The sequence below is a fragment of the Lacerta agilis genome, chromosome 12, assembly GCF_009819535.1.
Source record: "Lacerta agilis isolate rLacAgi1 chromosome 12, rLacAgi1.pri, whole genome shotgun sequence".
Taxonomy (NCBI): Eukaryota; Metazoa; Chordata; class Lepidosauria; order Squamata; family Lacertidae; genus Lacerta; species Lacerta agilis.
The window spans coordinates 49,632,148-49,655,456 of NC_046323.1; the positions used below are offsets into that span (position 1 = coordinate 49,632,148).

The 23,309-nt window shown below is 44.3% G+C and overlaps 1 protein-coding gene across 1 annotated transcript; it reads left to right on the forward strand.

Moving 5' to 3' along the window:
* The first annotated feature begins 289 nt into the window (after positions 1–289).
* GHRHR (growth hormone releasing hormone receptor) lies at positions 290–22,691 on the forward strand. The gene is made up of 12 exons (XM_033165596.1): positions 290–397; positions 3,078–3,191; positions 3,880–3,977; positions 9,280–9,377; positions 10,082–10,214; positions 11,742–11,895; positions 13,015–13,075; positions 13,855–13,924; positions 15,266–15,357; positions 18,408–18,537; positions 20,804–20,845; positions 22,549–22,691. The coding sequence occupies exons 1-12, from the start codon at positions 304–306 to the stop codon at positions 22,672–22,674; spliced, it is 1,212 nt and encodes a 403-aa protein (XP_033021487.1). The 5' UTR covers positions 290–303; the 3' UTR covers positions 22,675–22,691.
* Positions 22,692–23,309: the final 618 nt, after the last annotated feature.

The window sequence follows — 23,309 nt, forward strand, 5'->3', positions numbered from 1 at the left end:
TTACCAGGGAAGAGGGATTGACTGATAGAACACTTTGGGAATTGTAGGTTTAGGAGGCGGATACGATCTCCTAACAACTCTCACCGCCGTCTTTAACAAACTACAGTTCCCAGGTTTCTTTGCTGGGTGCAGCCATGATTGTTTAAAGTGGTATCATAATACTTTAGATGTATGGTGCAGATGGGACTGTGGTTAGGATTGTACTATAAGGAGGGTTTTTGTGGGGGTGCAGGGAAGGAAAGAAGGTGAGGTTGTATCAATGTGCCCAGCCTCTTATTTCTCCCCTGTTTCCAGGGTCTTGGAATGTCTCAAGCAGAATGCGAAGCTTTAACAGAATGGAAGAAAAACGAGAGTGAATGCCTCAAGGAGATTCGGCAGCACATGAATGAAACAGCAGGTACCTTAGAAGAAGAAGTGTTTGGATTTCTGGAGATGCATTGAATATCTCAAGGTTGGGGAATTCCATGCCTTGGGACCCCCAGACCTCCAATCTAGCTCTTAACGCCCGCCCCAAGCCATGTCCCTCACCACTTCAGCTTCACACCCTCCTTAAGTGTCCTTTGTTTGGCTGAAACAACATGTCCTCACACTCTGATCATGTCTTTCACTTTCAGGGATGGAGGGCAGAGAGGGGTGTGCAAGTAGTAGTAGTAGTAGTAATCATAATAATCATAATAATAATTTATTATTTGTACCCCGCCCAACTGGCTGGGTTTCCCCAGCCACTCTGGGTGGCTTCCAACAAAGATTAAAAATACATTAAAATGTCACAGGTTAAAAACTTCCTTAAACCGGGCTGCCTTCAGATGTCTTCTGAATGTCAGGTAGTTGTTTATGTCTTTGACATCTGGAGGGAGGGCGTTCCACAGGGCGGGCGCCACTACTGAGAAGGCCCTCTGCCTGGTTCCCTGTAACCTCACTTCTCGCAGGGAGGGAACCGCCAGAAGGCCTTCGGCGCTTGCGTGTACCGGGTATCTAGTTTAGAGAGATGTAGTCAGCGTTAAGTTTTTGGGCCACAGTGTGTAGCCTGTGTTTTGCTTAGGTGACTGTCCTGGAGCCTGGTGTTACCTTCATTCACTTTGCAGTTTGATTACTAACTTTCACTCGGTGTGGGAACACCCTTTAATATAGTTTGGGTGTTTCAAGGGGTCCAGAATGAGGCTGCCTGGTTGGGGTGAACTTCAGTGAGTACATTACATCAGTCACACAAAAAGTAAAGGTAGAGTCAGGATTTCATAAGGAAAATCCCAGTGTCCATATTAGAGCAAGCCCTTGATTTAGGCCAACCAAAATGCCACAAAATAGTACACAAGCTTCCTAGTTCTGCAGAGTTCTCCATCAGGCTAGGTATTTAAAAACAGAAACATAAGGAAGAGGCCAGTATCCTGTTCTCACAGTGGCCAAACAGATGCTTGCAGGACTTGAGCATAAGAGTAAAGGTAAAGGTAAAGGGACCCCTGACCATTAGGTCCAGTCACGGATGACTCTGGGGTTGCGGCGCTCATCTCGCTTTACTGGCCGAGGGAGCTCACAGAAACACCGTTTACCTTCCCACTGGAGCGGTACCTATTTATCTACTTGCACTGCATGCTTTCGAACTGCTAGGTTGGCAGGAGCAGGCCTCCAACCATGGACACAAAGCATAGCCATCCTGGCTAGTGGACATTGATAAGCTTATCCCCTGTGAATTTGTCTAAACATCTTCAAAAGCCATCCAACTTGGTGGCCAACACTACCTCCCGAGAGAGAGAGAGTTCCATAGTTTAACTATTTAATCTATTTTTTTTCAATCAATCGATTGATTTTATTTCAGCTTTAAGCTCATAGAAAACTATTTAATCTATAGTTTAACTTAAAAGGGGGAAATGGAAGATAAAACAGCTGGGGTCACTCCATCCAATGACGTCTGCATTTGACAAGTTCTGAGAAGGAATGTGGAAGGGGCAAGCAGATATTCAAACAGAGCATTTCATGTGCTTACAGGTTTCACCAAAGCAGGGGCGTAGCAAGGTAAATTGGTACCCGGGGGCAATTTTTTTTGTCCCCCCCCCCCGCGCATGGGAAGGTTAGGTGGTACCCAGTGCAGAAAATTTCTTGTCAACCCCCCCCTATTGATTCCCCCCCCCAAATGGTTTTACGTTATTTCATATTTTCTTGCAAAGGAATAATAACAAGTAATAATAAAAAAACCTTTTATTTATATCCCGCCCTCCCCGGCCAAAGTCGGGCTCAGGGTGGCTAACATCAGATACATAACATTGGTATAAAATCAAACAATAATTAAATTACCACCTCCTAAAAACATCTCAAAATCAAATTAAAGTCTAATTAGATGGCTTTCCACAGGGTTAGGGTTGGGAACAGTAAGTGTTCTCTGAACTGAAATTTCAGCCGTCATGACATAGGAAAACAGCCAAGTGAACAGCTATTTTGGTGGAGGAGGGTCAAGATATTAACCGATATGCATGAAATTTCATATATAGCTATATAATCCCTAGTATAGTAAGATAAGACCTTCGGAGCAGGCATTTTTTAAAAATGCAAAAAAAAAAAATCAACTCCCCCCCCCAAAATTGTTCCTTGATAATTTGTCACCCCTTCCATTATGGAACAGGGGTGGCCCGCCCCCCGCCCCCTTGCTACGCCCCTGCACCAAAGCTCCCTGGGAAGAATTTCCCAAAAGCCTCTGAAAGTGTCTCATTTGAATGGCTGTTGGCTCCTCCCACATCCCCTCTTAAAATTTACTATATGGACGGCTTAACTAATCCCAAGAGCGTTTTCTCTCCCCCACCCCCACCCCTTGTGGTCCCATCCCCACTGCCAACACCTAGCCTGATAATAATTTATGGGTCCTTGAAAGGGTGCTCTTTTGAGACATTTGGGTTGAGATGCCTTCCAATGGATTTAGGAATATTATAGCCATGATATTGAAGGAGCTCCAGAGGTTACAAATCAGCCTCTACTGTAGGCTCAGTTCAGGGCACTGGGATAATCCTATTTGCTTTTGTATTCCCGTTTCCAAGCATGGCGAAGAGAGATGTGAGATTTCAAAGTGCTTTTTCCCTTCCCTTTGCAAGGTTGCAAGAGAATATGGGACCAACTCCTGTGCTGGCCGGATACAAATGCTGGACAAACACTCACCTTTACCTGCCCGGGCATCCTTCTCCACTTCACAAAGCAGCCAGGTGAGGGTGCTGTAGCTTTTTGCCCCCCCTCCATTGTGTTGATTTGTTTCTAGGCATTGTTTACAACTGCGCTTAACCCTTTGCATATCGGTAATTCCCCCCAATGTTTCCAAGAACAGAGTCCCCCCCCCAAAGAAGTGACATAAATTGTAGGGGTTCCTGGAGTATTGTAATGGGCAGCAGAGACCCACAGTTTGCAAGAGAACAGGACTCAAAAGAGGCAGTTTAGAACTGAGAGAATCAGTTTAAGATATACAGTACCTACAGAAACATAACAGTGACACAATATATATGGCAGCATTTGAATGACCTTTGTGTAAAATATATACTATTAAACAAGGAAACACGGTACGATACATTATAAGAAAGCACTAGAAATTATAGTCAGAGTAAGGTAAGAAATACAAGTACATTCAATGTTGTAAATGTAACATACATCGGGAAATGACAGGAAGTCTGTTTTTATATGATTTACGTAGGTTATTGGAATTTAGTTTACTGGATTCAATATTTTGATATATTTTTGCTTAGTTTAAAATTGTAAGGAAAGAATTTGTGCATGCACAAAGACATGTACCAAAAACTATGTATGGGTGTAAATTAACAAATTAATTAATAATAATAATAAATTTTTAATAGAACTGAGAGAATCCCACCTTACATTTCTGACTTCTTTCCCCCTTAATGTTCATAGGCTCGGTGAAAAGAAGCTGCACAGCTCAGGGCTGGTCTGACCCATTTCCGCCATATTCCACAGCATGTCCAGTGGAAGATGAGGTTACTCTTTATGAGGTGGGTAGAGCTGAATGAGTACCTCAGAATGATACACCCTGGTTTTTGGGGAGCAGGGGGAAGGCGAGGGGAAGGGGGCAACTTCTGCAGGAGAGCAATGCTTCCTGCGATTAGGCAGAGAATGATGGATGGCAAGGAATGGTGCCTCAAAAAGTTGGCATTGAATTATCTCTGCAGTTCGAGTTTCTTTGCTGATAGGGGATCTCTTGGATTGGCACACCTTCCAAGTCGGGGAAGGACTCTTCCTCCTACTATTTGGGGACCACACTTAATGTTGGGCTTTTGTTTTAAACTGGAAAAGCCTCGAAAACAGTTTAGCACTTGGAGTGGTGTCCAGCTACGCTTCTGCGGCGTTACTCTGCTTCTCCAGTGCTTTTGCAGAGTTGTTCAAACTTCAAACTTCTTACTTCTTCTTGAGCAATGGTATGTGTGCCTTTCGTGCTGGCAAATAAACTCCCACAACATCTGGGTTGTTTCAAAACAAGCACACTTTATTTACAGACATATAAATCACGGACACTCTCCCGGAGATATGGACGACATCTCCGCTCCAGTTCAGTCAAAAGTGAAACTGACAAAAACAGTGCGTCACATCAATCACATAGGCATTCACATACAGCAGATACCCTGGATGTATGACACATCTTCCCTGTGGGAGGGGCGAACTGTTGAGCTTCTTTAACCCTGAAAGCTCCAAACCTCACACTTAACGTATTTCTTTGTTGTTGTTTAGTCGTCTTAGACGTGTTCGACTCTCTGTGACACCATGAACCATGCCTTGGAAACTCTCACTTTCTTCTCAAAGCTTCTCCTTTTTTATGTCCATGGAGTTTTCTTGGCAAAATACTGGAGTGGTTTGCCAGTTCCTTCTCCAGGTGAATCACATATAGTCTAAACTCTCAACTATGACATAGCTCATAGCTTCTTGGAGTTATTCAAGCCCCTTTGTCATGACAAGGCAGTGATCCATGAAGGGGAACGTATTTCTTACATCCCCCCATTTCCTCCATGAAATTCAGAATAGCGTCCGGTGAGTGTGATCATTTCCTGTTTCTCTTCTTTCAAATCTCAGGTTCTGTTCTCCACATTTCCACACCTGTGTGCGATTTATTTTCATCAAAACCGGTCAGATTTTAGTGTCACTTTCTAATACACACTTTAGTTTTGCAAAACAAAATTTTCATAACGTGATGATTTTGTGTGTGTTATATGCGTTCTTGTACACAGTACTTGGCAGGAGAACGACATTCCAAAATTCCAAGAAATGTAAATCTTGAAGGATGGCTGAATTTTGGTCCACATATTGCTTTTGGAAAGTGTGGATTTGGTCAGTTCTGAGTTAAATGTGAATTGAATCAAATTTATCCCCTTAGTTCAGGGTGGTGTACATGGTTTGACAGAGGGAGGGGGGGAGAGGGGGGAGAGAGAGAGAGAGAGAGAGAGAGAGAGAGAGAGAGAGAGAGAGAGAGAAATTGGCTTAGGTTCATAGTTGTATTTGAAGCTCTTCTAATGCTGTTGGACTCCCATTATCCCTATGCTGGCTAGGCCTGTTGAGAGTTGAAGTCCAAGTACATATGGAGGTCTGTAAGTCCCCCTTTCCTGATGTAACCACTACACTGCTTTGGCATTAAATTGCTACCATTCAAAAGGAGTGTTCAGTTTGGCTTCTGAGTCAAGAGTCTAGAATGGCACCATCCTGCCTTCTCCCTAACCCAGGCCTCTGGTCCAAGCCTCCAACATATTCTGAGCAGCCCTACAAGGGCTACTGCTCAGCTTCAGCACCACTGGTATCAAGGAACCAGCGGACAGCTCCCTGTTCTGCTCTGTTGTAAACATCAAAGGCCTTGCTGATGTGAACCATTCCCAGCTCTACCAACCTCAAGTCTGTGGGAATGTTGTGGATAGTAGGAGAGGATATATTGATTAAATATTATCCTTCCTCACTCACGCTAGTGAGCTAGTAGCAGAGCACATTCCCTGTACATCACAGGAAGCTAGTTGGCAGTTTCGTTAGAATCTCTCGAGTTAAGCAATCCAGTCTGGCTTGTCCAGATTGGATTTGTTCCTGGTAAATTCCCCTTTAATTCCCCTTTAATTCCCTCTTAAAACAATAATGATACAACAGCATTCTTTAAAAAAGTAATAAGAAGTTTACTTACATTCAGTTCACAGTATGACCCCTGAAGGCAAGCTTTAGCTTGTAGTTACAGAAGAGAGTGTGGGTTCATCCCATGTAAGGAATGAGCCCACGTGCTGCTGGCTGAGAGCCAGCAGACAGCAAAAGAACATCAAGAAGGGTCAAGAGAGAGAAGGGAGAAGGGAAGGTGGCTGCGTTACTGGCCCTTTTGTAAGGTCTGCCAAGGTCACGCCCACCTATCTGGTCACACGCAGGGTGTGTGTGTGCTCTAGACCAGGTGAGACAGGGAGTCCTCCTGGCTGGAGCAACACTCCCCTGTGTGTCCACTCTGGGCAAACAAGAAATGTTGTATTTGACTGCTCCTGTGATGTTACATCCCACAAAGTCTGGGCCACTTCCTTGGTTTTGTACCACGGTTGGGAAGCTGTTGCCATCCAGATATTGCAGGTTTTCTCATCCTTGACCGTCATCCACATGAGCTGGGGTTGGTGTGACACCTGGAGGGCCACAGGTTTTCCCAGCCATGTTTTATATTTTTGAAGTCTGGCCTTCATGCTTCTTATATATCTTTAATCTGCCCATCTCTCACTTCTCTTCAGAGGTTTGGGCCATTCCTAAACATTTGTTCCAAACTAATAGAGGCAGAGCTCTGTTTGGAAAGGAAAGCCCTGTTGCTTAGCAACCTTCCTGGGGACCCCCGGCGCTTGCTGATGCGGAGACGCTTGACTCCAAGGCTTCTAGGTTATGAGCTCAGTGGTGTTCCTGCCTCCTCTGAGGTTTCGGAGACTTAAAAAAAAGTATCTCTAACAATTGCTATTTCCGAAGCAGGCTGCAGGGAGGGATGTTGAGGTTCAAAACTGTTTGGTTGTTTCGATATTTCTGAAAATTCGTTGGAATCTATACCTGAACAATTTCAGGAGCTTATGCTTGCTTGGCTCCAATTGTTCATTTATTTATAGCATGAGAATTGTGGGTTCAAGCCCCACATTGGGCAAAAGATTCCTGCATTGCAGGCAGTTTGATTAGATGACCCGCATGGTTCCTTTTAACTCTACAAGTCTATGGCATTTGTTTTTACTGTTCCACTATTTTGTAATTATATGCTCTGTTCATGTGGGTTGTTGTTTTTGTTTTGTTTTTTTAACCTAGAAGTTTCAATATTTAATTGTTTTCTGGAAACCCTCCGGAGCCAAAGAGTGGGACTGCAGCAGTAAACAAACAAACAACCACAAAGGAAAGATTATCCACAGTGGTCTGAAAAGCACACTGTGTTCCCTGTTCAAAAGTGCACATCTTTTTCCAAGCAGTAGAATGGAAATCTGAATTGTTGTTGTGGCTCACATGTGCTGTTATTATTGTCTGCCATTTGCTTATAATTGACCATTAAGCCTCAAATCTGCTTTCTGTTTGCAATATTTCAATGCAATGAGAAGCTGGTAGTGTTTTGGAACAGTAGCTAAAGCCGACAGAGAATTGTTAGTTATTCAAAAGCATTTATTTTCTTTCCTAAAAAAAGAAGAAGAAGAAACTTACAAAGTTAGCAAAAAGAAAGGGAAGGGGAAAGAAAGTGTGTGTGTGTGTGTGTGTGAGAGAGAGAGAGAGAGAGAGAGAGAGAGAGAATTTACAAATAGTACTAATAATAACTGTTTAAGAATTGGTGTCTGAGTTTTCATTCTCCACCCCTCCCACACCCCTTTCCCCTTGTGTTGTCGTGTTTGGTAATTCTATTTTTATTAAAGTTTCCATAATACAATAAAACAGTGGTTACAAAAATTCAAACAAAATAAGTGCAATATGGAGTCCTCTCTTAAAAGTAATTCTTAGTCGCTCCTCCCAGCTCTCACCTGGTACTTTGGAACAATGGAACACCGTGACGGAAACCAGAGTGCATGGAAATGCCGTTTACCTTCCCGCCACAGCGGTATCTATTTATCTACTTGCACTCAGGGGCGTAGCAAGGGGGGCAGCCCGCCCCGTGTTCCAGGGGAGGGGGGTTGACACTTTGGTCAGCCCCACCCCACACCACCCCACCGGGCGGGCAACTAACAGGGACATGCCGCCTTTTCCCCCTTCCAGCGGCTATTTTTCGGCGCGAGGGGCAGGCCAGCGAGGAGGGGGCATCACGCTTGTTGCTGGCATGACACCCCCTCCTCGCTGGCCCACCCCCTGCACAGAAAAAAAGCCACTGGAATGGGGAAAGGGGGAGGCAAAGCAGGCACTTAAACGCACCTGCTCTGCTTCCCTTTTTCCCCCTTTCCGCCGCTTTTTTTGGAGGTGTGGTAAGCCAGCGAGGAGGGGGCATCACGCTTGTCCCTGGCATGACACCCCCTCCTCACTGGCCCGCCCCCCGCACAGAAAAAAAAGCCAGGGAAAGGGGAAGCTTCCCCTTTTCCCCCTTTCAGCAGCATCCACATGTGTCGTGATGTCACAACGACATCATGACGCACGCGTTGTGCCCCTCCCCCAGGGGGATGCCTCCGCGCCGCCACCGCCCTTGGCAGCGCAGAGGCTTCCTATGCCCCTGCATGCACTGGTGTGCTTTCGAACTGCTAGGTTGGCAGGAGCTGGGACAGAGCGACGGGAGATCACCCCATTGTGTGCATTTGAACCACCAACCTTCTGATCAGCAAACCCAAGAGGCCCAGTGGTTTAGACCACAGTGCCACCTGCTCCCTACCGATACATATACCTTAAGTCAAACATATAAGTTAACGTACGACCTCCAGATGTCCAAACAGATATCCACATGAAGCTGACGTTCAAATGCAGCCAGTCCAGTGAGGTTCTCAGACCATTCCATAACAGACAGCAGGGCATTTATCCTCCCAGATCATAACTGATGTTGCCCCTCTTTGCAAGAATCTCTTTGTACATTTGTTGCTCTGTTGTAGGACATGTATTCAATCAACTTTACCATATCTCAGATTCCTTCAGACCATTCTGAGACTGGGGCTGCTGGTGGTGGTGGCGGCTGTGTCCACCCCCCATGATTTAGCAATTTTTTTATTTTGCAGGAGATAGTTCAACGTTACCTCCAAATCCTTGAGTACAGCGTCTTTCAAATGGTTCAATATTTTTGGCTCGTTCAGTAATGGCTATCCAATTCTTTTCCGTAATAAGATTCAGCCTGTCTGAAGATTCACCCTTGTTCTCTTTTCATTTCAGCACTCCTACCTGACAACTGTCAAAACCATCTACACTGTGGGCTACAGCATCTCCACCACCTCCCTTGCTATGGCCATCATGGTCCTCATCACATTCAGGTATGTTCATGGGAACCTGACAGGTAGCATGCTGTGCCGACAGAGGGGGGAAATCACAAGCGGTATATGCCTTTAGGAGAATCCCTTCCTCCAAAGGGATTTCATTTCTGCCTGAACATTGAGCTATTTTTTTATTACATCAGCTAGACTGGTGACAGCGAGTGGCTGTCAGAACCATATAACACCGGTCCTAAAGGATCTACATTGGCTCCCAGTATGTTTCCGAGCAAAGTGTTGGTGCTGACCTTTAAAACCCTCAATGGTCTCTGTCCCAGTATACGTAAAGGAGCGTCTCCACCCCCGTCGTTCAGCCCGGACACTGAGGTCCAGCTCCGAGGGCCTTCTGGCGGTTCCCTCCCTGCGAGAAGTGAGTTTACAGGGAACCAGGCAGAGGGCCTTCTTGGTAGTGGCGCCCGTCCTGTGGAACGCTCTCCCATCAGATGTCAAGGAGCTACACACCTTTTAGTAGACATCTGAAGGCAGCCCTGTATCAGGAAGTTTTTGATGTTTGGTGTTTTTATATGCTTTGGAAGCTGCCCAGAATGACTGGGGCAACCCAGGGTACAAATAATAAAATTATGATGACGATGTTGATTACTGTTACTACTGCTTAAGTTTACTAGGTAGACAAGCGTAGGATTGACACTGTCCGTCTCTTAGCTTTTGCTCTCAGCCTCTTATGGTTCCATGTTCTGCTCCTGCAGGAGGCTCCGTTGCCCCAGAAACTACATCCATGTCCATCTCTTTTTCACCTTCATCCTGAAGACCATTGCTGTCTTTGTCAAGGATGAGGTTCTTTTCAAAACAGAAGATGTTGACTATTGCAGCTTTTCCACGGTAAGGTGTAAAAAAAAGTGCGACTTGCTTTTATCTCTGGTTTTCATCTGTGTGTGTCATGACCATATGGGTACCAGGGCCGCTTTCTTCTGCTTGCTCGTTCTCCTAAAGCACAAAATATAGCCTGGAAACCTTTGGAAGAACCTAAAAGGTGGAGGGGGGGGACACACCAACTGCCTTGCTCTAGCAGAACAAAGCTTCATGTAATCCGGCATTCTGCTTTCAGCTGGAAACAGGGTCTGTCACAGAGTGAGCCGGCAGTAAATCACACCATTCAAAGTCGGAGTTAACTTTTCATTAACAAGAATACAATCTTCACAGCCCTTGGCTGGGTGTCAGGCCTTATGAGCACAGCAGCTCAGTTTCATGAGTCAGTTGCCGAGACTGAAGGTCCCTGACTCTCCACCATTTCTCTGTGTCTAACCAGTCCCTGGTTTGAAAAAAAATTATCAACGAATTCCTATGCCCCACAAATAACCCAGAGATGCATTTTAGAAGAAGAAGAAGAAGAAGAAGAAGAAGAAGAAGAAGAAGAAGAAGAAGAAGAAGAAGAAGAAGAAGAAGAAGAAGAAGAGTTTGGATTTGATATCCCGCTTTTCACTACCCGAAGGAGTCTCAAAGCGGCGAACATTCTCCTTTCCCTTCCTCCCCCACAACAAACACTCTGTGGGGTGAGTGGGGCTGAGAGACTTCAAAGAAGTGTGACTAGCCCAAGGTCACCCAGCAGCTGCATGTGGAGGAGCGGAGATGCAAACCCGGTTCCCCAGATTATGAGTCTACCACTCTTAACCACTACACCACACTGGCTCTCTTTAAATAAAAGGATGCATTCTACTCGTGTAAAAACATGCTGATTCCCGGACCATCCGCGGGCCGGATTTAGAAGGCGATTGGGCTGCATCCAGCCTCCGGGCCTTAGTTTGGGGACCCCTGGGTTAGGCTGACGGATCTTTTAAAAATAAAATTCACAAATTGCTGCAAAACGTGGAGAATTTGAAAAAGGAGAAACTGATATGCCCCAAATCTACAAATCCTACACATTGATGTTGTTAGAATTGGGCTGAGGAACCCGTGTCCAAATTTTGTACTCCAGCTGCCATCAGCCCCAGCAAGCACATACAATGGCCGTGGATTATGGGAGTTGTAGTCCACAACACCTGGAGGTTTTTTTCCTTTGCTTTCAGATTCTAATGAATGCTTCTACGCTCTCCATAGCTTCCTTCTGAAGCTCCCCTGAGTTTCAGGGATATTTTGTGCACTATGGGAGCCTGTAGTTTGTGCCATCGGGGCACCTATGGAAGGGTTCTGGGTTTGTTTTGTTCTTGTTCATATTACCTATGTCTTTTGATGTTTCTGTTTTGTATTTCTATGCTGTGAACTGCCATGAGATCTTCGATGAAGGGCAGTATGTAAATTTAAAAATTAATAGTAATAATAATAATATCAGCTACACACACACACACAAAACCAAAGCAATGCCCTGGAAATGAAGGTGTTCATTGAAGTTTTGCTTTCTGTGTTTTTTAGACCGAATGCAAGATCTCGGTGGTTTTCTGTCAATATTTCACAATGGCTAATTTCATGTGGCTGCTGGTGGAAGCTCTCTACCTCAACTGCCTGCTGCTGTCCTCCTTTCCCCATGGAAGAAAATACTACTGGTGGCTCATGCTGTTTGGCTGGGGTAAGTGAGGAGGACTTGTAGCAGTGGTGGACCTCAGGCTGGGGAGCCAAATGTTGCTCTCCAAGCCACCCCAAGTCTGGCCCCTAGATGTTTCTCCAGGCCACTCCCCTCACCAACTCTGCTTCGCCCCCAAGTGCTTTTGCCTGGCTGGAATTTGTCCTCGAACTCTGATCCTCTGTCTCTAGAGGACAGAGAGTGATTTGTGTGTTTGTGTGTAGAACGAAGCGGACCGAACAGAGCTAAAATCCACAATTTCTTCCTCTGCACACCTTTGCATCTGTCCCCCTGCCCAGCGCTGGCATGTGGCCCTTGGAAGGTTGCCCAGAAGAGAATGTGGCCCTCAGACTGGAAGACGTTCCCCACCCCCGGTTTACAGCATCCCCTTCACCACTTATTAACAATCTGTTCACAAGTTAATCAGATGCAGAAACGGGCACGCAGACAGGCTGTTTGCATGACATCAAAAACACAGTGATTGTTGAACTTAATCCGTTCGGCATGTTGTCTCCACCACAACACCATTGCTTAGAGCAGGTGTGAGGAAACCATTTGGCTTTCTGGATGCAGGGGCATAGGAAGGTGGGCTGGGGGTAGTCTGACCCGGGTGCCCTCACTGAGAGGGTGACATTCGGCACGCCGCCCATCTGCGACTCCCAAGCCTACCCCAAGCTGTCGGGGTAAGGGGGGGAGCTGAGCTGCTTTGCTGGTGGCATTCCCCCCTTCCCCCTTTGTTTTGACAGCTTGGGGGGAGGCTTGGGAGTTGCGGGCAGGTGGGGTGCCAAATGTCTGCCATGGGCAGCTCACTCCTCCCCTGTGAGCGGCTCGCTCCGTCCCTGGCTGCAGGGTGTGCACCCGAGCGGCTATCCCGTGCCTGGGAGGACGCCCTCCATGCCATGCCACCCTTGGGAGCACGCCCACCCCGGGCAGCGCAGCCATATGCTCTGCTGCTGTCTGAATGTTGCTAGAGCAATATTTGGAGAGCCAAAGTTTCATCACACCTGCTCTAGAGACACAGATCAAGGATCTGTCCCCTTAACAAGTAGGTTGTCGGTTTTGGAAAACGTTGCGTGTTGATTGCATCCATAAAAATCACCGTGTCCTCTGTTTTTGATCCTACAGGTGTTCCAACGTTTTTTACCATACTGTGGATATTAGTCAAGGTGCATTTCGAAGACATTTCGTGAGTCATGTCCTATGTTCAGATCCATAAAAATGAGGGGGGAAGGGGCACCAGAGACAAGAAAGTAATCCAGGATTCCAGAAATACTGGCCCACTGAGCTATGGATCTATGAGCCACGCGTGGTGACTCACACAGGTGGTGCTCATCTCCGTTTTGGTGGTCAACCTGCTTTTGCAAACGTGGCAAGTGGTGGCTGTTGGCCTGTGTTTGGATTGTAGTGTGTGTGTGTGTGTGTGTGTGTGTGTGTGTGTCACAAGTTGTGCAGGTATAAAGTGGTCAAATTAGTGTTGGGCTGATGCTTAACGCACACAAAAATCCCCCCCCCCAAAATTGCCTGGAAGATCATTATTGCTTATGTAAAGGCCAAACAGAAAGTCCCTTATGGCATTGCTCATCTCAGACCCTCCAAGTGTCCTATTTGGGCAAAACAGTGTGTGAAAATACACAATAAAATGCTGGCAAATTTTGGAGGGACTTTTTAAACAAAAGAAATTGTAAAGTGATGCAAAAATGAGACAAAGCAAATTTAAGACTGCCTTGTTTAGAGGGTGCTGCAGGTCGGCTGTGTTGCACATACAAGCACCCCCTGCCAGCATCTGTCACCTGAGGCAGCTGTCTCTGTAAAATAGTAGGGCCGGCCCTGTTAAGAATGGACCCCCCCCACTCCACCAATACTAGTGGAGAGTGAGAGACAAGTGGAAGGATAAATAATTCAACCAAACAATATTCAGGAAAGACCATACGTTCATTTGCATTAACCATTGCATGCTCTTTCCAGCTGCTGGGATGCAAACCAAGGCTCTCCTTACTGGTGGCTAATCAAAGGGCCCATCATCTTTTCTGTCGGGGTATGTATCCTATTTGCATTTTTGTACACTTGAATGGTGGGAAGTCCTGGCTTTCATAACTCTCTCTCTCTCTCTCTCTCTCTCTCTCTCTCTCTCTTTCTGTGTGTGTGTTAAGGAGAGAGAGAGAGAGAGAGAGAGAGAGAGAGAGAAGTTCAAAGACTGCTAATGCTTCATCCCAGTCTTTGAGAGCCAGTGTGGTGTAGTGGTTAAGAGCAGTGGACTCATAATCTGGTGAACCGGGTTTGCGTCTCCGCTCTTCCACATGCAGCTGCTGGGTGACCTTGGGCTAGTCACACAGAGTGTTTGTTGTGGGGGAGGAAGGGAAAGGAGATTGCTAGCCGCTTTGAGACTCCTTAGGGTAGTGATAAAGCGGGATATCAAATCCAAACTCTTCTCTTCTCTTCTTCTTCTTCTCTGTTGATCAAGGCCTTTTAAAATCTTACTTACTGCTTAGTTTTATCTGGTGGTTCAAGTGGTTATTTGGTTGTTGTTGTTGTTCTTGTTGTTGATGATGATGATGTCGTGGTTTATTGCAGAGTAAGCCAAACCTTCTCAGAAGAAACAAAATAAAAAATAAAAAAATCATTCCAGTAGCACCTTAGAGACCAACTAAGTTTGTTCTTGGTGTGAGCTTTCGTGTGCATGCACACTTCTTCAGATACACTGAAATAGAAGTCACCAGACCCTTATATATAGTGAGAGAGTGGGGAGGGGTATTACTCAGAAGGGTGATGGGAATGGGTGATTGGCTGATGGGTGGTGACTTCTATTTCAGTGTATCTGAAGAAGTGTGCATGCTCACGGAAACTCATACCAAGAACAAACTTAGTTGGTCTCTAAGGTGCTACTGGAAAGAATTTTTTGTTTTTTATTTTGTTTTGACTATGGCAGAGCAACACGGCTACCTACCTGTAACTTCTCTGAAGAGGGCTTTCTGAGAATGTTCTTTCTTTTTAACTCCCATAGAAAAAGAGAGTGCTTGTATTGGGTATGAACTTTTTGTATATCTTTGGGCAAGTATCAATAAATATATTTAAAAATGAAAGAAAGAAATAAAGAAAGAAAGAAAGAAAGAAAGAAAGAAATAAAGAAATAAAGAAAGAAAGAAAAAGAGTGTGTTTTCCAGAATATGATTTGAACATTCTCCCCCATTCCCGCAAAGCAGACCCTCAGTGTCAAGATCATTTCTCCATCCAGAACATTTTGGAGGATATATTTTAAATCTGGTGAAGGGTGGCCAATCAATCAATCAATCAATCAATGAAAAACATTTTTTTGTGTTAACATTAACTGTGCTCTCTTCCTCCCTCTTCCCCTCTCTCCTCCCTACATCTGGGACAGGTCAACTTCATCCTTTTTCTCAACATCATCAGAATCCTGCTGAAAAAACTGGATCCGGGACAAATCAGTTTCAACAACTCATCTCAGTACAGGTGAGTTGAGTGGAACCAGCCAGCATGAAGAAATGCTGGCGGGCTGTGTACTGTGAACATAAATTTGAGCAGAGGGCTTAGAGAAAGATCTGAGGTTCATATGAATTTGGAATGGGGTGAAGGTAGTGGAATGTTTCTTTTTTCATTCCTTAATTCTAGAACACCTGGGGTGGGGTGTCACAAGACAGGAATAATTGTTTATGTATTATTTTATTTATTTCAGGGATAAAAAAATCCCTACTTTTTGGCTAAAAAGGCTCCCGGAGTGGCTTGTACATTTCAGTAATGAGGCAGTGTCTGCTCCCAGGCTTGCGATATAAGAGGCACAGCACAAAAGGGGGAAAGGGAGGAGGAGGAGGGAGGAGGAAAAAACAAGCAAACCCTGGCACTTAGTTCTTAGTTATAAAACTGGAGCATAAGCAGTTCGAGGAGTGGAGAAACCAAATGTTTCTAGTCTCTCAGCCAATATTGTGGTCCTGCTCCAGACCTCTCCTTCTGCCTGAGTGGTAGCAAGCTCAGGATGGAAGGGAGTTCCTTTAAGAACAAGCAGGAAATGTACAGGATTCATGGCCACAGAGTATAAGGGAATGGGGCACTGACCCACCAATCTCAGCCAGTTCTCCCCCCCCCCGACTCTTTACTTACAACCAGCGCAGGAGATGCCAATGGCTGCACCTCCTTGTTAGCGCTGCCTCCCATCAACAGATAGGCGGTGGGGCAGGGGTGTAGCAAGGCGGGGCATAGGGGGTGGTCCGCCCCAGGTTCCATAATGGAGAGGGTGACAAATTATCAAGGAACAATTACTGCCCTACTAGGGCGGTTCCTATTTTTTTTAAATGCCTGCTCCAAAGGTCTTACCTTACTATACTAGGGATTATATAGCTATATATGAAATTTCATGCATATCGGTTAATATCTTGACCCTCCTCCACCAAAATAGCTGTTTACTTGGCTGTTTTCCTATGTCGTGAAGGCTTAAATTTCAGTTCAGTGGAGCACTTACTGTTCCCAACCCTAACCCTGTGGAAAGTCATCTAATTAGACTTTAATTTGATTTTTTTTTTTTAATTTTAAATTTTTTATTGAATTTTCAGCAAACAGGAAAGAAAAAATAACAGAAATAGTAGTACAGCACTGTATAATATCTATATCTCACATAGATCTATACCAGTATCTCCAGTTAAATGAAAAGAAGAAAAGATTATTCTTAAGCTTCTCCCTTATACCGATTCTATGGTTTGTCACATAGCTGTTAAGATGTATTCTGTTCAATTAAAATATCTCAAATATATTTTATGCTCGTTGTTTGTTACTGGAGCAAAAGAAGAACAAAAAAGTAAATAAATAAAAAACTTAAAAAAAATAAACAGAGATCAAACCCATATTACCCCCCCTTCTGCTTCCCCCCAAACTTCCGCTGTTTTATTTTGTCAGGTATTTCCGCGGTTTACCCTTCTTTATTGTGTATGTCTACTGTCATCTATTTACACTCTAATAACTTAAAATACATTCTGTAAGTATAAACAATTCTTATCCATGCATGCCCAACTTACAGATTATTATCTCATACTGTTTGTACTTTTTATACTTTGATGATATTATATAATCTACTTCAAATTCCAATAAAGAATTATTTTCTGAACTATGACTGTTACATTTTTTTTTATATTGTATACAACTTATTTAAGTATTTCCTAAATTTGTCCCATTCTTTTCCAAAGTTCTCACCTCCTTGTTGCCGAATTTTGGATGTTAGATTTGCTATCCCCATATATTCAACCATCTTTTGACACCAAAATTTGATTTTGAGATGTTTTTAGGAGGTGGTAATTAAATTATTGTTTGATTTTATACCAATGTTATGTATCTGATGTTAGCCACCCTGAGCCCGACTTTGGACGGGGAGGGCGGGATATAAATAAAAGTTTATTATTATTATTACTTGTTATTATTCCTTTGTAAGAAAATATGAAATAACGTACAGTGGTACCTCGACTTACGAATTTAATCTGTTCCGAATGCACATTCGTAGGTCGAAAAATTCGTAAGTCGAAAAAAGTGATTTCCCCATAGGAATGCATTGGAAACGAAAAATTCAAAAAAAATCGTAAGTCGAGTAAACCCCATCTAAAACCGCCAACAGATGTCCTTCAGATGCCAAAAAAATCGTAGGCGCGTGGGCAATTTTTTCATTCGTAAGTCAAAAAAATCGTATGTCGAGTAATTCGTAAGTCGAGGTACCGCTGTAAAACCATTTTTGCAGGGGCGGAATCAATGGGGGACGGTGACAATAAATTTTCCACACCGGGTACCACTTGACCTTCCTATGCCTCCTAGGGGGTGACAATTTTTTTTTTGCCCCCGGGTACCAATTTACCTTGCTGCGCCCCTGCAGTGGGGACAAAGCTTTTTTTTTAATATAATTATTATTATTTTACATTTAAACTATTAACTACAATCAAACAAAAACATTCTTACATTCAACACTGGCTAAAGAGCCATGACTTCCCTCAACCCCTTCACATGGCTTTCTCATGTGTAACTTAATATTATAGTTCTTAAATCAACCATTGCCTTAAAATTTCACCAAAAAAAACAAGTTCTCATACTACTACCCTACTTACAATGATAGCTCTACAATATAACTACAAAGCTTCTTGAAGCCCTATTAACGTGTTCAATTGTAAAATGTCTTTTAAATAGTTCGTAAACTTTGACCAGTCTTTGATGAACTTCTGGTCCCGCTGCTTCCGGATTCTTCCCGTTAATTTGTCCATTTCTGCATATTCAGTCAATTTCACTGTCCATTCTTCAACCGTCGGTAATTCATCTTGCAGTGGGGACAAAGCTAGGATCCGTTTGCTCTCTCTTCCATTGGCTCAAATTCCACCTTTTGGCGGCTCTCCTCATTTCCTGCCTTGCCAGTTCCAACGGGCCCTGGCCATCACTTTAGATCAATTTAGATGCTGGGAGTGCCATCTTGTGCCCGTTTTCTGTAAGCCAAGGTGTCGTGACTGTGTTTTTCTCCCGATTTCTCCTCCAAAAAACAGACGCCTCTGTAAATCGACTCTGCTCCTCATCCCTCTGTTTGGGACGCATTACATCATCTTCAATTTTCTTCCCGATTACGCCAACGTGGGGGTCCGCCTCTCCCTGGAGCTCTGCATCGGATCATTCCAGGTGAAGTATGGACCTAAGTGATCAATCAGATTTTACTAGTGTGCTTTGCCACGGCTGAGTTGTTGTTGTTTTTAATTATTATTTATTTATTCGCTTTTTCCAATCAGTACAAACACCAAACTAAAAAGACACGCACAACAACAAAAAACCATAATGACAATAATAACACAGATTGACAACACAAATTTAGATACAGTAACATCCCTATGTCTACTCCTTGTTTATCACCTCTCTCCCCCCCCTCTATTTCCCACTGTTGTCTGCCTTGTCACTTAGATATCCGTTCCAAATTTCTTCGTATTTATCCATTCTTATTTTGCGTCGACAAGCAATTCTTTCCTATGTAGCTGATCTGTCCATATCATCAATCCATATGCTCAGTGGAATCTTTTTGCAACTCTTCCAATTCATCAGAACAAGGTTTTTTGCTTCTAATATAGTGTGACACAGCCACTTTTTTTTGGGGGGGGGGGGCCTCTTGAGATCTTCCAAGTTTCCGGAATATAATTTAGAATTAAATTCAGTTCCCCCCAAATAACAGTTTCTTTTTATTACTTTTGCTATAAATATCCTCACCTCGCTCCAGAATGGTCTGATCGCCGGGCAGTTAATCAACATATGTATTAAGTTCGCATTTTTACTCCCACATCTCCAGCAATTATCTGCACTTGTTATTTTCTTCTGATATAATCTTGCTGGAGTCCAGTGGACTCTAAATACTGTTTTCTGTTGAATAAGTTGAAGTCTTAAATCCACAGAGGTTTTTTTCTATTGATTTTATACTTGTCCCCCATATATCATAGGGATGCGGGTGGTGCTGTGGTCTAAACCACAGAGCCTAGGGCTTCCCAATCAGAAGGTCGGCGGTTCAAATCCCTGTGATGGGGTGAACTCCAGTTGTTCGGTTTAACCCACAGCGCCACCCGCGTCCCTTCTTGAAGCCTAGTTAGCACCATATAACACCGGTCCTGAAATACCTACATTGGCTCCTAGTACATTTCTGAACACAATTCAAAGTGTTGGTGCTGACCTTGAAAGCCCTAAACAGCCTCAGCCCAGTATACCTGAAGGAGCGCCTTCACCCCCATCGTTCAGCCAAACACTGAGGTCCAGCGCCGTGGACCTTCTGGCGGTTCCCTCTTTGAGAGAAGTGAGGTTACAGGGAACCAGGCTGTTATGTACTGAGCTTGGATCCTAGAACAATAGGCAGGTAGGATCCTAGAAGGCTGCAACCTGATTGGTCTGCAGGAGCCACCCAATCTGGCTCCAGGAGGAGGTGAATCAGCAACCTGATTGGTCTGCAGGAGCCGCCCAATCTGGCTCCAGGAGGAGGTGAATCAGCAACCTGATTGGCCTGCAGGAGTAGCCCAATCAGGCTCCAGGAGGAGGTGAATCAGCAACCTGATTGGCCTGCAGGAACAGTCCAATCAGGCTCCAGGAGGGGAGTTGAATCAGCCAATCACACGGGACCCATTGTGTAAATAATGTATATATAGCCAGAGGTTTGTGGGGTAAAGCACTCACTCACTGTTTACCATGAGCTGAAATAAAGAGCATGAAATCAACACTCAACTCCGAGTATATTTCACTGGCGACAAAGGTGCGAGAAGTGAGGTTACAGGGAACCAGGCAGAGGGCCTTCTCGGTAGTGGCGCCCGCCCTGTGGAACGCCCTCCCACCAGTTGTCAAGGAAATAGACAACTATCTGACTTTTAAAGGACATCTGAAGACAGCCCTGTTTAGGGAAGTTTTTAATGTTTGGCATTTTATTGTGCTTTGAATATTCTGTTGGAAGCCACTCAGAGTGACTGGGGAAACCCAGATGGGTGGGGTAATAATAATAATAATAATAATAATAATAATAATAATAATAATTTATTTGCCCAGCTTTGGGAAGGAGACAGGAGGACTCGAGGACCCTGCCAGAGCATCACAGCTCCTTCTCCAAGGCCAGCACCTCACTTCCCTGGCTTTGGGAAGGTGACATGAGGGCTAGGAGCAGGGCAGGGGGAACCTCAAATTTTGTCCTCACCAAGGGCACCATATTACTAAGGTCCATTCCTGTCAGGAGCAAAATTACATCTTAGGGGAGAGGGACCGGAGGAGGGTGTGGGAGAGGGGCAGTGGTGTGGTTTGGGGAGGAGGCATGGCCAATGGAGAATCCCAGGGACCTGGTAGAGAGGATTCCATTTGGCCCGCAGACCTGAGTTTCTCCAGCTGCCGGTTTAGTGATTTAATTTCTGTGTTTTTCCTCTTTATTACACAGGGCTTCATTGTTGCTGTTCTGTACTGCTTCTTAAATCAAGAGGTAAGGAGGGCTGGGGGGGGGGACTTTGCATTATTTTGCCATTTCTGTGCTTTCAGGGAAGCAGAGGGTTGCGATTCCCATGACCACAGCAGAAAACGAAATTGAGCGATTCAAAATCTAGCCAGGAAATCCCAAAGGCAACAAGACACAGAAGCAGAGAGCGTAAACCCTTCCCTGTTCTCATCTTCGTGAGGATGTGGCCCTCTTGTGGTTACACAAATTATTGCTTCCCCCAGCCTCCAACATCAGCTGGGCCATAGAATCGTAGAATTGTAGAGTTGGGAGGGACCCATGAGGCTCATCTAGTCCAACCCCCTGCAATGCAGGAATCTCAGCTAAAGCATCCATGACAGATGGCCACCCAACCTCTGCTTCAAAACCTCCAAGGAAGGAGAGTCCACCACCTTCTGAAGGAGTCCATTCCACTGTTGAACAGCTCTTTACTGTCAGAAAGTTCTTCCTAATGTTTAGTCGGGAATCTCCTTTCTTGTAACTTGAAGCCATTGGTTTGGGTCGTACCCTCCATAGCAGGAGAAAACAGGATTGCTCCATCTTCCACGTGACGACCCTTCCAACTTTGTGATTTTATGATTCTGTGATTCATTCTGTGAGAGCCAGTGTGGTGTAGTGGTTAAGAGTGGTAGATTCATAATCTGGGGAACCGGGTTCGCGTCTCCGCTCCTCCACATTCAGCTGCTGGGCGACCTTGAGCTAGTCACACTTCTCTGAAGTCTCTCAGCCCCACTCACCTCACAGAGTGTTTGTTGTGGGGAAGGAAGGGAAAGGAGAATGTTAGCCACTTCGGGTAGTGATAAAGCGGGATATCAAATCCAAACTCTTCTTCTCTTCTTCATTCATTCAATCAATCAATCAATCAATCAAAATGACCTGATGCTATGGAAACTTCTGCTTATTTACTTCTATATATTTATATGCTGCTTAATATCACAACAGTGTCTAAAGTAGATAGATGTTAAACAGTGAAACTAAGATATAATGTTCAGTTGCCCCATGTACAGATTGGCTCGGACTAGTATATTAAACCCGGTAATCCAGAAACTAGCCGATAAGTCACCCGAGTCACATCCTGCATACATGCTGCAAGATACGGACCCCCATAGAACCCTACAGGTTGCAAGGTTTTTAACCACAGTCCTCTCGCATAAGAGATGTTCTGGAATGCTGTTTGATTATTGAAAGTTTTATTACTATTTTATTCAAAAACCCGATCCCCTTGTTTTGTGTTTTGTAATGGTATTATCATCTGATAATGAAATTATCACCTTGTAATGGTATTATCTTATGCTGTTACGGTTTTGTTTCGTACAGTTTTGGTTTTGTTTTATACATGGGCAAAAAGCTGAAATAAAATATCTGGGAAATGAAACTAAGAAAATAAAAAATGAAAATATCTAGCAACGCTAGATAAATGATAAAGTCTCCCCCCCCCCAAGTGTCCACAGTGTTTTCCGATGTCAACAGACGACACCTAAACTTTTGCGTTTGTTGGCATTGACAAATTTCAGTCGAATTTTGTCAAGAGGAGTGCAAAATAGCTAAGAATAATCCAAAGGTTTTAGGTTTGTTCCTTCTGTGCTTGACATATAACAAATGTCACCGTCAGAGCTTTTCACTTCTATTCTGGCTGTGTCTGAGAACTGAAATGGCAGCTTTCTGGTAATAGCAGCTCTTTGATTTTCAAGGTGCAAGCGGAAATTTGTCGGAAATGGCGTGGCAACAGCTATGGATTTATGCCGATCTGGAGGAAGAGGACGAGGTGGACCGTGCCATCGAGTTCTGGCATCAAGATGACAACCTCGGTGTGTTAGGGGTGGCTGATAAGGTGAAAGGAGAGAGGAAGGACCAGAAGAAAGGAATATGGAGTTTTGGAAGAAGCTGTCGCCCAGATTCATCACTAAGCTGAGAGTTCTCCACCTCCATCACATAAAGACTGTGGCTTCAGCATAGAACATTCTGACTTTCTCATTTCTCACATTTTTGGATCTCTTGCACCTGCCTCTGAAGTGGAAATGATGGTGAAGAAATCTCCATTGTGTGCATCGTGCTTATCTCAGCTCTTTCGTTTTGCTTTGTGGAATAGACTATGGCTCAAGCCCCTGATTCGCAAGCATAATTCAACCACTGGCAAGATCAGGGAGCAGATTATGGACTTGGATTTGATTTAATATTTGTATTCTGCTTTTCCAACGACAGATGTTGAGCTCGGGGAGGCTCCCCAAAATCACAAAAGCCTTGAAAACACCCACACACCCACACCCACACACCCACACACCAAACATTGCAATTGCTGTCATATCAAACACAGTAGCATGTAAATAAAGCAAACAACATCGACAGATTCATCCGAACAATTAATACAATTCAATAAAGCCATAGTAACTCATGGCTTTGGAAGGATACTTCCTAATAACAATATGGAAACTTACTCCAGAACAAAAAAATA

Coding starts and splice junctions, on each gene's coding strand:
- GHRHR (XM_033165596.1), top strand. CDS start 304: ATGTCTCAAGCAGAATGCGAAGCTTTAACAGAATGGAAGAAAAACGAG. Junction 3,978..9,279: donor ATGAGGTTACTCTTTATGAG/GTGGGTAGAGCT, acceptor TTTTCATTTCAG/CACTCCTACCTGACAACTGT. Junction 10,215..11,741: donor ACTATTGCAGCTTTTCCACG/GTAAGGTGTAAA, acceptor TGTGTTTTTTAG/ACCGAATGCAAGATCTCGGT.